The 12,292-nt window shown below is 42.1% G+C and overlaps 1 protein-coding gene across 1 annotated transcript in view; it reads right to left on the minus strand.

Moving 5' to 3' along the window:
* The window catches only part of CHKB (choline kinase beta), a 32,565-nt gene that overhangs the window by 2,630 nt on the left and 17,643 nt on the right, over positions 1 to 12,292 (minus strand). The window contains exons 7-10 of the mRNA XM_083183188.1: positions 10,805 to 10,892; positions 9,996 to 10,104; positions 7,481 to 7,578; positions 2,230 to 2,311 (exon numbers count right to left, since the gene is read on the minus strand). Coding sequence (XP_083039314.1) covers positions 2,230 to 2,311; positions 7,481 to 7,578; positions 9,996 to 10,104; positions 10,805 to 10,892 — 377 coding nt within the window. The remainder of the gene's footprint in view (positions 1 to 2,229; positions 2,312 to 7,480; positions 7,579 to 9,995; positions 10,105 to 10,804; positions 10,893 to 12,292) is intronic.

Consider the following 12,292-nt stretch of genomic DNA (forward strand, 5'->3'; position numbering starts at 1 on the left):
CTGTAACTGCTACTTTTTTTTCTTGGAGGCAGGATCCCAAGAAAACACTGTACAATCACGGGCGACCTCCTCAATGTCTAGAACTGCTTTTTCACAGGTCAAACGTTTCTTCCACCCCCTCGACCTCCCCCAAAAAAACCGCACACACTAAAATAATGCTTGCTTTAATTAGTCTCATTCTTTAAGCCAATCATAACAGAAAGGAGACATCTGTTCTGCTTTTTATTATATGTGTTAGGTTTGTGTTTTTTCTTCTTCTACATAGGCAGAGCGCCCCATATAATTTTATTTTCCAAATTATAAGCGGAGCAGGTATAAAAAGTACAGGATCCAATGTCTCCAGTTCAGGGATGCCCCAGAAATCATTACTTTGCTACTCCACTCTCAATTATTGCGATAATCTTGCTCTGCAAAATTAAATACTGCTATTATAACCTTAAGCACCATGCAGCTCACTAGCGCACCCACTAACTAAACTGCAGGACACCCTCACTGTATCCAGTTCTTGAAACATAAATGAGGTCCAGCAGGTTTTATATATTGCATAACATTCTCTCCTCTTAGTCACAGTATGTATATCATAAAGTCATTACAGTACTAGCTCATCAGGACACAGCCTTCATTAATCATGTCTTTTTGATCCGTTGCACTCCTTGTAATCCCTGCTGAGCTCATGTCATTTGGTAAATCCTCTTATTTTGTACAATCTGAGAAAGACACGGAGTACCTTTTATAGCAGATACTCTCATATATTGTTAACACCAATTTGGGGTCTACAGGCAACATCAAATCAAAACCACACGATTTATCAGGTGTACATAACCACGGATACTTACATACAGGTGTAAGCACCATGGGCAGACAGATTCTCACTATTTCAACAGTCTGAAATAAACTCAGATCTTCCATCTCATGCACTCACTGTATTCTCCAAGTGTATTTGGGGTATCCGGTCCCTGGGTCGACAATGTCTAGACCGACTTGGTTCATACTTTACCATCCAAGTGGGCATAGAGTGAGAATATATAAGTGTGACGAGCGCAGCGAGCCATGCTATAGCATGTTATGGTGTCAGTGTCGACACAAAAAAAAACAACATAAAAAAGCCTTATGTCAACCGTCTGGCAATGTTGACCATTTTAGGGGTTGACCGTTGACCATTAGTGGTCGACCTGAAGACTGTGGATCCCCTATACCAGCGGTTCTTAAACTGTGGGTCCTGACCCCAAAGTGGGTCCCGACCTTCTCAGCATGGGGTCGCGACTCCATGTTGCTGACCATCAGGCTGATGACTTTTTTAATCTCAGTCAGTGAATCAAGGAGTCTAATATAACATCATTTTGTGCCTCCACATTGCTGCCATGTATGTGCTGTCTGCTGACTACATGTGATGTGATGACCGTCTGCAGTAACTTGCTGGGGTCCTGTCATTATTTTTATTGTCTGATGGGGTCCCAGAGCAAAATAGTTTGAGGACCCCTGCCCTATACCATAAACATTTTTTGGAACCTGCCAGTTGATCAATATCCAACAAATGGAGATGGATTGTTTTTTTTACACTGACTTATTAGTGTGTCCTAAATACAGTCTTCTTCCTGCTTGGCCTGGAAGGGCAATCTTCACCATCCCTCATTTTGTGGTGCAAGGGAGATTCATCTCGGAAGGCCTTGCCGCTTCCTCTTGTGTAAGGGCTGCACTGGACACCTCCCATCATTTTAAAAACCAACAATGTGAAAATAAAATGGCCCTGATCCACCAAATCATATACCACACTCCCCCCAGAGACATGACCACTTTTAGCTATACTGCACTCTCTCTTGATTTTAACTACAATTTTATCCAGTTATCAAGAAATCTATACCCAATAGGCGTCTCAGTCGCTAGAACAAGCATAAAATGTGTAACTTGAAATGTAGGAACATGGACAATATGTATGGCCACTTTTGTGGCTAATAGTACACACCCCAGACCCATACCCAGTATTAGGGACCCCCAGTGACAGATGCCTTTACGTACGGCCTGGGGGCTTAGCCCTATATCTGCAGATATATGCAACCAAGATCTCTGTATTATCGGATTATTATGTAGTTATTTCTCAATCAGTGTGCAAATCAGTTTTTTTCTAACCAGAATTACCCCTCCCTTTTAGCGCCTGAGTGGCATCACAATCTGCAGATGCAACATTATGCACACTTGTATATGTAATAAAGGTATATATGTCATACTCACCAGGTAACCAAATTCGATCGTTGAGATTTTTGCCTGTAAAATTGACCAGAGACCCCACAAAAAATGTGAAGCCAAGGCAAACCTAAAACAAAATAAAAAGAAAAAAAAAAGATAATGAATAGCGGTGGAAATAATGTTATAGGACTATAATGTATAGGATGACAGAAGAGCAACACCTACACACCTACTGCATGCACTGAACACTAACAAAGCAGGATTTAAGATAGTGGTCTTAGAAGTCAAGGTACCTTTCCCATTTAGACAACGCAATGTTGTTGGAAATTGCACAGCCACAGCATGTTGGAATGCAGCAGCTGTGCTCGAATACATAAAAACAGAAGGAGTAAATAGACAACTCCTGACAGCTTCTTTGATCCGCTGCTGCACAAGAGGGTGCAGTATCAGATTACTCTGTGCGACCATAGTTCTAGGGCTAATGCCCCTTTCAGACCGCACGAAAAAAACAGTATTTTGCTGATTAACCGTTTTGAAACGGTAATCTGTGCGGTCTGAAAGGTGCAAAGTGATTTTACAGTTTCCAAAAAAAAAAACGTTTTTGGAAACAGTAAAAAAGCAGGGTCCTCTGTAACAATTGATTCATTGGGGGGGGGGGGCCTCCCCTCTCCAAACCCAGCCCCCCCCAGCCTGGACCGGCCACAGTGCAGGACTATGCCGTTTTCACTATGGCATTCACACCGCAAACCTGCTTTAGACCAGGTATTTAGATGCGGTGTGAAAGGGGGTAACCTTCCTTTGACCCGTTTTTAAAAGTTTTAAATACCTGGTCTAAAGCAGGTTTTGCTGTCTGAAAGCAGCATTAGTAACCTTTAAGTATTTAAGGGGTCATTCCACATCAGATCAACTAAAACCAATAAAATGTCCTCCACCCATCTCAGATTTTATCATAATTTTTTATCGCTAAGAAAGGATGTTGAAATACCTATTTCTGCCAATTATCTTATAAACAATTAGTTTACTATTTATTGATTTTTCAACTTTAATTATTTACTAATCTCGGCTTCTTTATCCAGTTTATCATCCTCTCTTAACTAAAAAAAATTTTCATAAAAGTCTGGAGATGGGTGGTGGCCCCCCCGGGTTGAACTGACATGGAATGACCATCAGAGTGACTGAGGACAGTATAGCGGTGTCCAAGGTGCATTGGCAATGAGATCATGGAGTTTTGAGTTACTGTAGTAAAATGGTCAGCATCACTGTGGGAGAAATAAAAGAAAAAAGAACCCCTCAAAGACTAGCAGCCTTAAGGCCCCTATACACTAGTCCGACTTGTCCTGAGGATAGTATATCAAGTGCTAAATCGTTAGTGAGCTCCCACAGCAGCTCCCCAAGGGGCAGGAGATTTGGAAGAAATTAAAAAAAAAAAAATTACCTGTGCAGCAGCGCTGTGCACCCAAGGGGTGTCTGACTGGCGTGCAGTCCACAGTTTCTGGGAAGTGCTGAGAGAACCTGTGGCCAGCAACGTTTTTTTATTTTTATTTCGCCACCGCTCTCCGCAGGTCCTCTCAGCACTTCCCGGGACACTGCGGACTGTCAGCCACACCGCAATGCTGCACGCGGGTCATGACACCCCTCGGGCGCTCAGTGCAGCGCAGACCCCGCCGCTGCCTGCCCATAGGTGTATGCCAGCGGTGTTTCACCATTGGTACAAACCTATGGACCGGGCCAACACATCGGTGCTAAAAAAAAAAAAAAACACACCCGCGATGTGCCGCTGATGTGTTCGATCCGATGGATTGAACTTGCAGCAGGTTCAATCTGTAAGGTCCGACCCGATGTGCAAGGGACCGCGCATCAGGTCGGAGGGGATGTCAAATACATCCGATTTGGACTGAGTTCTCAGCCCGATCTGGTGAAATCTAACAAAATTGGAAAAGTGTATGTACACCTTTACACTCAGCTCATTACAAGCAGTCAGTGAAGACTGTTTTAAATGCCTTTGATCATTGAGCAGCAAGCGTACTCTATGTGCACTTGGATTTTTTTATGAAAATGTATTTTGGACAGTGACAAAGCAAATTAATGCATATTTTTTCTAATTATTCAGAGGGCATACCGGTAAATTTAAAAGATTGTATATAGTAAGTACTGAGCATATGTGATCACTCTAAAGGGGTGTACACACGGCATGGGCGGATCTAGACTTCTCTTCCAGGGGGGTGGTTTACTATATAATCTTGACCCTCCCCTTCCCAGTCCTGACCCCTCCCCCTTCCCAGTCCTAACAGGGGGTATATACACAGTGGCTAGTAGGGAAGTAGTTATTGGGGCACAGGTTAAGTATGCTTTATCCGAAATGCTTGGGACCACAAGCATTTTGGATAAGGGATTGTTACGGATCTCAGGAATAGTTTTTTTTTTTTTTACATACTCACCTGAACCCCTGGTGATCCTCAGACGTCCATGGTGTCTATGGCGACGTTGGATTTGTCTTCAGTTGCTTCCCTCATCACACTGCACACGTCACCAGCACACCCATATATACACAGTGGGTAACAGGGAAGGTATTAGGGCAGTGGTAGCCAACCCTACCCCTCGAGAGCTACCAACAGTGCACATTTTCCAGACAACCTAGCTGCTGCACAGCTGCACTCAATCACTGACACATTTTAAAAGATACACAGATGTAGCTTATTAGCTCACTTGTGATTCTGTGAGGAGAGCTGCAAAACATGCACTGTTGGTAGCTCACGAGGACTAGGGTTGGCTACCCCAGCATTAGGGTATACATAGGAGGGGGGATAGGAGGTATATACACAGTGGCGAGATGCATGGAAGGTATTGAGGTATACATAGGAGGGTGATACTAGGGGGTATATACACAGTGTACATGCTGTAAATGTACATGTATTCACAAAGATAAACATGTATGTAATGAGAAACAGCATGGAGGGGGCACTGAGACCAGGGACAGCAGTCACCTGGTAATGGCCAGTGGTTCCATCAGATTATTTAGAAGGCAGCCTAGTGATGATAACACCACCGCATTATCCTGTGTCTCTTACTTTTGTATTTGGGGGAACGCTTACTTTAATTAAGGGACAGAGCTTTGTAGCTTCCTCCCCTCCTTCCCATCCCATCTGTGTGCACTCATCAGCGGCAATAACGGGGGTCAGCTGATGTGTGTGCACAAGTCAAAGGTTAAAGATAATACTTTACAGTACAGGAGGGAGACGCTGGCTGTCCGAGCTGGCAGGTGAGAAGTGTCAGACACGAGCTGCTTCCCCGGGACTGTGAGCCTCTGATCCTCTGTCTGCAGCCCCGGAGAACACAAGCAGCCTGCACCAGCGTCATGCCTGTGTCTGTGCTGTGCTCGGAGATTTTGACTAGACAGTCAAAATCTCCTAGAAGGTTAGCCAAAATCTCCCTATTTTTCTCCTGCTTAGTCAATATTGTCTAGCAGAAATTGCTTAGCATAGATTGACTGTGCAGGCAAGGCAATTTTGACTAGATCATAGACTATCATTGCTTAGACAAAATAGCTTAGTCAAAATCTCCGGTGCATCTAGCCAAAATCTCTCCTAAAATTGCTTAGTCAAAATTGCACATTAGTCAAAGTGCAGTATTCAATGCACATTTACGAAATGTGCAGCGAATTCTGTTTAGGATTCGCTGCACATTCACAGGGTTCCGGAGGGCTGAAGCATTCGCTGCCAGCCCTCCGTGTCACCCTATTCAACTCGTCAGGGGCAGCGAGCCCCTGGCGGTGAATTTGCTGGGTGAAGGCGACAGGCAGGAAGATGGAAGTCTCCCTGCCTGCGCCTGACACTGAGGAAGGCTGCCAGGACACTGGCAGAGCCGCCCCCCAGAGCTGGCAGGGGGCTGGGATCATCAGCCGCTGCACTCCCTGTCCCGATCATGCAAATGTAATGATCGGGACCAGAGTGCAGTGAATAAATGAATATTAATGAGCTGCTCTCGGCTCCCGGCCCCCTGCTGGCCAAAGTGTATTAAAAAAAAAAAAAAGTAAAATATTTTTTTAAATAAAATTAAATATATATTAATGTGCTTTAAGCACATTATTACAAATAGCATGCCCCTTCTTAGAAAAAAAAATCTGTTTTTTTTTACACCAAACTCCCCCCCCAAAACCCTTTATTTCAAAAGATCACTTTGCTGTTCACCTAAAAAAGATGTTAAATGCAAAATGGAGAATCATGGCGAAAATCAATGGTGAAAGCAGTTCTCCATCCTAGCATTGAATACACTCTCGGCGAATCCCAGTGAAAACCCCATTGAAATACTCCAGCGACTTGCAGCGAGCATGAAACAGAGAACTGGTCGGCATTCATTGTTTGCTTTCGGCGAACAGTGAACATTGAATAGGGTGAATAACATTTTCAGTGAAACAGATTCACCACAAGAGTGAAAACAGTCCGATTTGCCGAAAAGAAACGGAGAATTGGGAGCATTGAATACTGGCCAGAATCTCCCCTTGTGTACACCCCTTAAGTTCTCCACTGATCAGATACAGGATTTATTTCTGCATGCAATGGATAGTAACCTCTGGTCACTCCATAGATACAGCCCTATCATTTAAGTTGGGTTGCAAACATTGTAATTTAACTTACACAGTACATTATCCTTTCCTGTGTTGATCTTCCCCCTACTCTCATAATGTAAAGCACCATGCAATGCTCAGTTGTAGCACTAAAGCTGGATACACACACACACACGTACAATATCCCACTGACCGGGTTATCAGCAGCTCAGTGTGTCCCCGGCTTTACCTGCTCCTGATTCCTGTACACATCTATACAACACATAGGAATAGAGGGTGTGTGTGTGTGTGTGTGTGTGTGTGTGTGTGTGTGTGTGTGTGTGTGTGTGTGTGTTTCTATGGGATTGTGAAGCCACCCCATTAAAAATTAAACTGAACATAAGATTTAACCACCTGACCCTGGCTGTTGCATGAGCGTTATAAACAGTGTACATAGGCCAACACACCTGCACCAGCAATGCATACACACCTACTCAATATTCGGCCTGTACTTTCGATAGTGGGAGAACAGGCTGACCATTGTATAGGTGTGTACCCGCCTTTAGCTGTCTGTCATTGGCATTAACTTTGATGGTGCAGTTAGAGACCAGTAGAGATTGCTTCCAGGGCTAATGGGCAAATACACAATTATGCAAATACATAATGGGAAGAACACAAGGATGATTGGGTATAGTAAGAAAGTACAGAACATCTATAGCACCAATTATATATGGGGAAGGGATGTTATCCTACCGGTTTACTTCAGTAAACATGGCATGCTGCTGTGCACATCGCTCATCCTCACTGAGCTCAGGGAACATCTCCAACAGGTAAGATTGGAAAAAGTGAATCTAGCATGATACAGAAGAAAGAAACAAAGAGCATAACATCAGAAAACTAGAGAATAGATTGAGGGGCAGATGTATGAAGCAGTGATAAGGGAGAAGTGAGCCAGAGAAGAAATGGCCCATGGCAACCAATCAGCACTGATGTAACACCTATAATTTGCATTATAGAAGTTATACAGAGCAGCTGATTGGATTCCATGGGCCACTTCTCCCTTATCACTGCTTCATACATCTACCCCTACATCCTTGACAGGATCTACCTAAACCTTTATTTCTAAGGGAGTTTTACATTAAATGTCCAAAACCTGGATACATTTACAAGTCTACAGTAACCTGGAGATCCCTATCAATTATGTGCTACAGCATATTAAAGAGGATACCAAATAAAAAGCACCTCCTATTTTTGCCATAAACTATGCATAAATACAGCATGAAGGTGAACAGTATTTATTTTTGTTTATATGGTGCCACAGTGCAGACTACATAAATGAGCAAAAAGAAAACAATGGACTTACGGTACAAGTCAATTTAGGACATGTACATGGTAGATAAAAATTGTTTAAATCAACGGACAGGACACAAATTATTATGGTGGCAGAGACCTAGGGTTAGGAGATGTAAGGAGATATACAGTAGATTCTAGGGGCTAAATTTACTAAAATGGGTGTTCTATTGAAGATTGGTTTCTATGGGCAACATCCTATCAGATTCCATCTATTATCTTCTAGAAGGTACTACAAAAATAAGTAGAATTTGATTGGTTGCAGGGTTGGGGAAAAAAAAACAACAACCCACAACCTGCTTTTTTTTTGGGTTTAAACCATTTTTTTTAAATTTATGTTTTAATAAAATAAAAAAAATATTTAATCCTGTTCGTTATAATAATTATGTGAAACATTTCTTTATATTAGAAACCTTGATCAACCATGCTTAAATGCTTTTTAACATTAAGAGGAGAATTTACTAAGATAGACGGTCTATTGAAGATAGCAACCAATCAGATTCTATCCATTATCCTCTAGAGAGGCACTTAGGCCTGGTACACACCAGAACGATCCTGATTGTTAGTAGATCATTAGCAGGTTGTGTGATGGTCGCACGATCTGTTGGAGCACACGATCTGCTAACGATCTGATCTGAGTCTGTATCCAGTTGAATGGATCTTTTACAGATCCTACCTGCAGCAGGCAGGATCTGTAAAACGAGCAAACGACAGCGGGGACGCGCATCGGATCGGAATTGGATCTAAACATGCCCAATCTACATACAATCTGCATCCAATCGGTCAGAATTGGATCCAGATTGATGGAATTGAACCCTAATCGTTATGGTGTGTACCCCGCCTAAGAAGTAGAACCTGAATGGTTGCTATGGGTAACATCACATCTGCAATAGAGCTCCCATCTTAGTAATTTGGTACTTGTGTAGTTTCACAGCATGGCGCCGTGCTACTTCCGGGTTCTACGCTCGCCACGAAATATGTCCAAAAAAGTAACTTAAACTCCATGCCAACATGGATAGTTCATACCTCCACTATCCATGTTGGCATGGAGTTGATTTTAAATAGCGTGGCGAGCGAAGCGAGCCCCACAAGGGGACTCAGACGTGGCGCCGTGAAACTACACAAGTACCAGTAAATTTACCCCTAACAATCCAAAGTTATTAGATTTTAATAGGATTTATTTAAAATCTTTCAATTAAACCAATTTTAGACTAAACATAATTAAAACATGCAAAAGTAATTGTCAAAGAAACGCACAAACAAAAAAATGGATGAAGCATTAGCACTGAATAGGTCACTGGCATTAAACATTTTAACTAAAAACACTAGTTTAGATACCTTTCCAATTCCCTGTCTGTTTCGAAGCTTCAAATGAACTGAACCAAAAGAAAAGTACTTCTACACTAGCGGAAGATGATGCAGCAGTCAGAAGTTGTTCAATAATGGGAAATACTTTAGGATTAAAGAATTTTGGGGGAGAAACTTGATGCTAGGTAGACTTAGCACCTCTCTCATCTAAATCACCTTCCTATATATCTGTTGTATTCACGAATTTACTGCATTGGTTCAGCTTACTTAGATAAAGACCACGCGCATCAGGAATGTGGAACAGGGATTTCCTTACAACATGCTTTTTTTTTTTAAGATGCCAAGGTGTTGTGCTTGTAGTCACAACATATTTAAAAAAAACCAGCCAACCAAATTTTGATTGCTACATCCAATCTTCAATACAACTCCCATTTTAGTAAGTTTACTACTTAGAGAGGAAAACCATAAAGCTGAGGGATTAGATGCCATCAAAAGGAAGTATGGTGATTAAGTAAAAGAAGGAAGGGCACAGAAGGAGAGAGGGTACTGCTCACGTGAGTCTACATAATAAAGGGAAAAATGGATTGCAATTAACTTTTTAGCCAGGTACCTGTTGGTCTTTTGTGGGGTAGTCCCCCAGTTGTGCTTTGAAGAACGGCCACTCATCATGATGATAATTATATACCCACTCACAAAAGTGATTCCCTATGTCAAATCCTCTGTGGAGAGAGAAAGGCGATGCAATGAAAGTTCAGCATACCGTGTATTGGCACATACATGAAATGTCACATGTTTTTAGAAACTGTGATGCTAAAATTAGATTAGCGAGAAAAAATATATATATAATCCAGCTCACTAGGTTACAAAAAAGACTTTAGTGAGAAGTTACTGACTTATATAACACTGCAAGCTAGATTTATAGGAAATAGCAAATCATAAAGCTGCACTTCTATAGTTTCCCAGAAGAAATTATTCTGAAAATCATTTTTATTCAGGTTACACGCATATACATGACCCTAGACTAATAATGCAACCACAATTCAGTATCACAATGGTTATTCAAGAGAATTGCCAATGTGAAAGCCAATTACTTAGTTGAATGAAAAGCTGGTAGAAATATTTTCTGCTATCACTGTTGATCACATGTATTCATATTATTAAGGTAATCCAGCATCATATCCAGTTATCTGTTACAGACTAGTCACACATATGCTTTTAAGGATTCAGAAGCATGTGGAAGCAGTGTGCTGGAAAAATATGTGCTTGGACAAATGTAACGGAAAAAAAAAAAACCTCAAGGACAAACAAAGAATGAACACCCATGCAAAACAGCAGCCCAGACACATGGTAAAGGATATGAGAAATGATCAGACAAGGAATGGATATTCTGCTACTCCACATAATGTAGGTTGGCCTGACCTGTAATTGTAGCTGCTGTACTCAAAGTCAATTAGCATGAGCTTGTCAGATGGGTGGGAGGAGCGCGATGACAGGAGAAGGATGTTTCCTGTAGGAGAAACGTGTCAGTAATACACAATGAGAGGCTTACTACAATCTGATGTGCACTGACCACAAACAAATAAATCATATACAAATATTTTTAGGCCAACTAATTGTTTCCTTGTTCTTATCCAAACGGACATAAAAACCTTGTTTTTCCCTAGCCAAAACCCATTGCTCAAAAGGTGCAAAAAAGGATAAGGTGCCTGCTTTCACTTATTACTGTATCAGATTTATGGTGTAGTGCATGATCTGCTTAATTATAATATTATTAGTGTCACTTGTTTTGTAGTTTCATATACAGACATGAGGCTACAGAACAAGGGATTCTGTTCACATCATGGTAACTGCACATAAAAAAAGGAAAGCATCAAAGAAAGTTTCAATATATGTATACACATACATAAATCTAGATATTCATTCTTTCAAGTATGTTGGGCCCATTGAAAGCCATAATGACAAAGGGCGGAATGCAGTAACATCCGCAGCCCCACTTCGCCCCCCTCTGTTGGCTACCACAGTGAAACTAAATCGCATATGCTCTAACCTAGGCAATTAGTATCACAAAGGGCAGCTCTTGTGGCAAGAGGTGCCCTTTGCGAAGCAGCCGGCAGAGGGTGAGCGGGTCCCCAGCATCTCCCCCCTACACCCAGCAGCTGCTGAGGGGTGTGCACCACCTCCTCCCTGCACATGGAAGGGGATGTACAGTGCAGGGAGGAGGAGCAGCACAGCACTGTGGTGCCCAGACACAGGTGGGGGTTCGTGTGGGGCGGGTTGAGGTAAGAAGCCCATAGGCTTCTATGAGGTATAGTCAGCTTTTACTGACGATACCCATCGCAGTGAAAACGCAGCGTGCAGGTTTTCCTGCATACCAAAATTCGGTAAAAACCCAGATAACTGGGTTTGTACCGCATTTTTCCTTTAGTGGATCCTGCCCACTATTTGCTTATATCATTATTATTACAATTTATTTCCTACAAATTCAACACAGCATAGGACAAGTACAGGGTAGATAAACATATCTGAATCAGCAGACAATACTGAAATAAGTATTAGGGTGGAGTAAAACCGAGGGATTAGATGCCATCAAAGGAAGTATGTATATGATTTAGGTAAAATGAGGAAGGGCACACGAGGAAAGAGGGTCCTGCTTGTGAGAACTTACATTCCAATTAGTGTAATTGTGAGGTACATGGGAATACTAAACAGCTTCCATGTATGTACACGTACCTTAGGGGCTACAAGAAAATATTTGGCTAGCAATAAGACAATGGTGATGAGTGTGCCCACATTATAGGGGTCATTAAGGAGCAGTCAAATTTCCATCACTGCAGGTTTCTTGGAAACAGCAGTGATAGCGCAGTATGTAAGTGCAGCAGGAGGTGTCTATTACATACAGATGCCTCC

This window comes from Crinia signifera, chromosome 4 (genome assembly GCF_055691185.1).
Source record: "Crinia signifera chromosome 4, ASM5569118v1, whole genome shotgun sequence".
Lineage (NCBI taxonomy): Eukaryota > Metazoa > Chordata > Amphibia > Anura > Myobatrachidae > Crinia > Crinia signifera.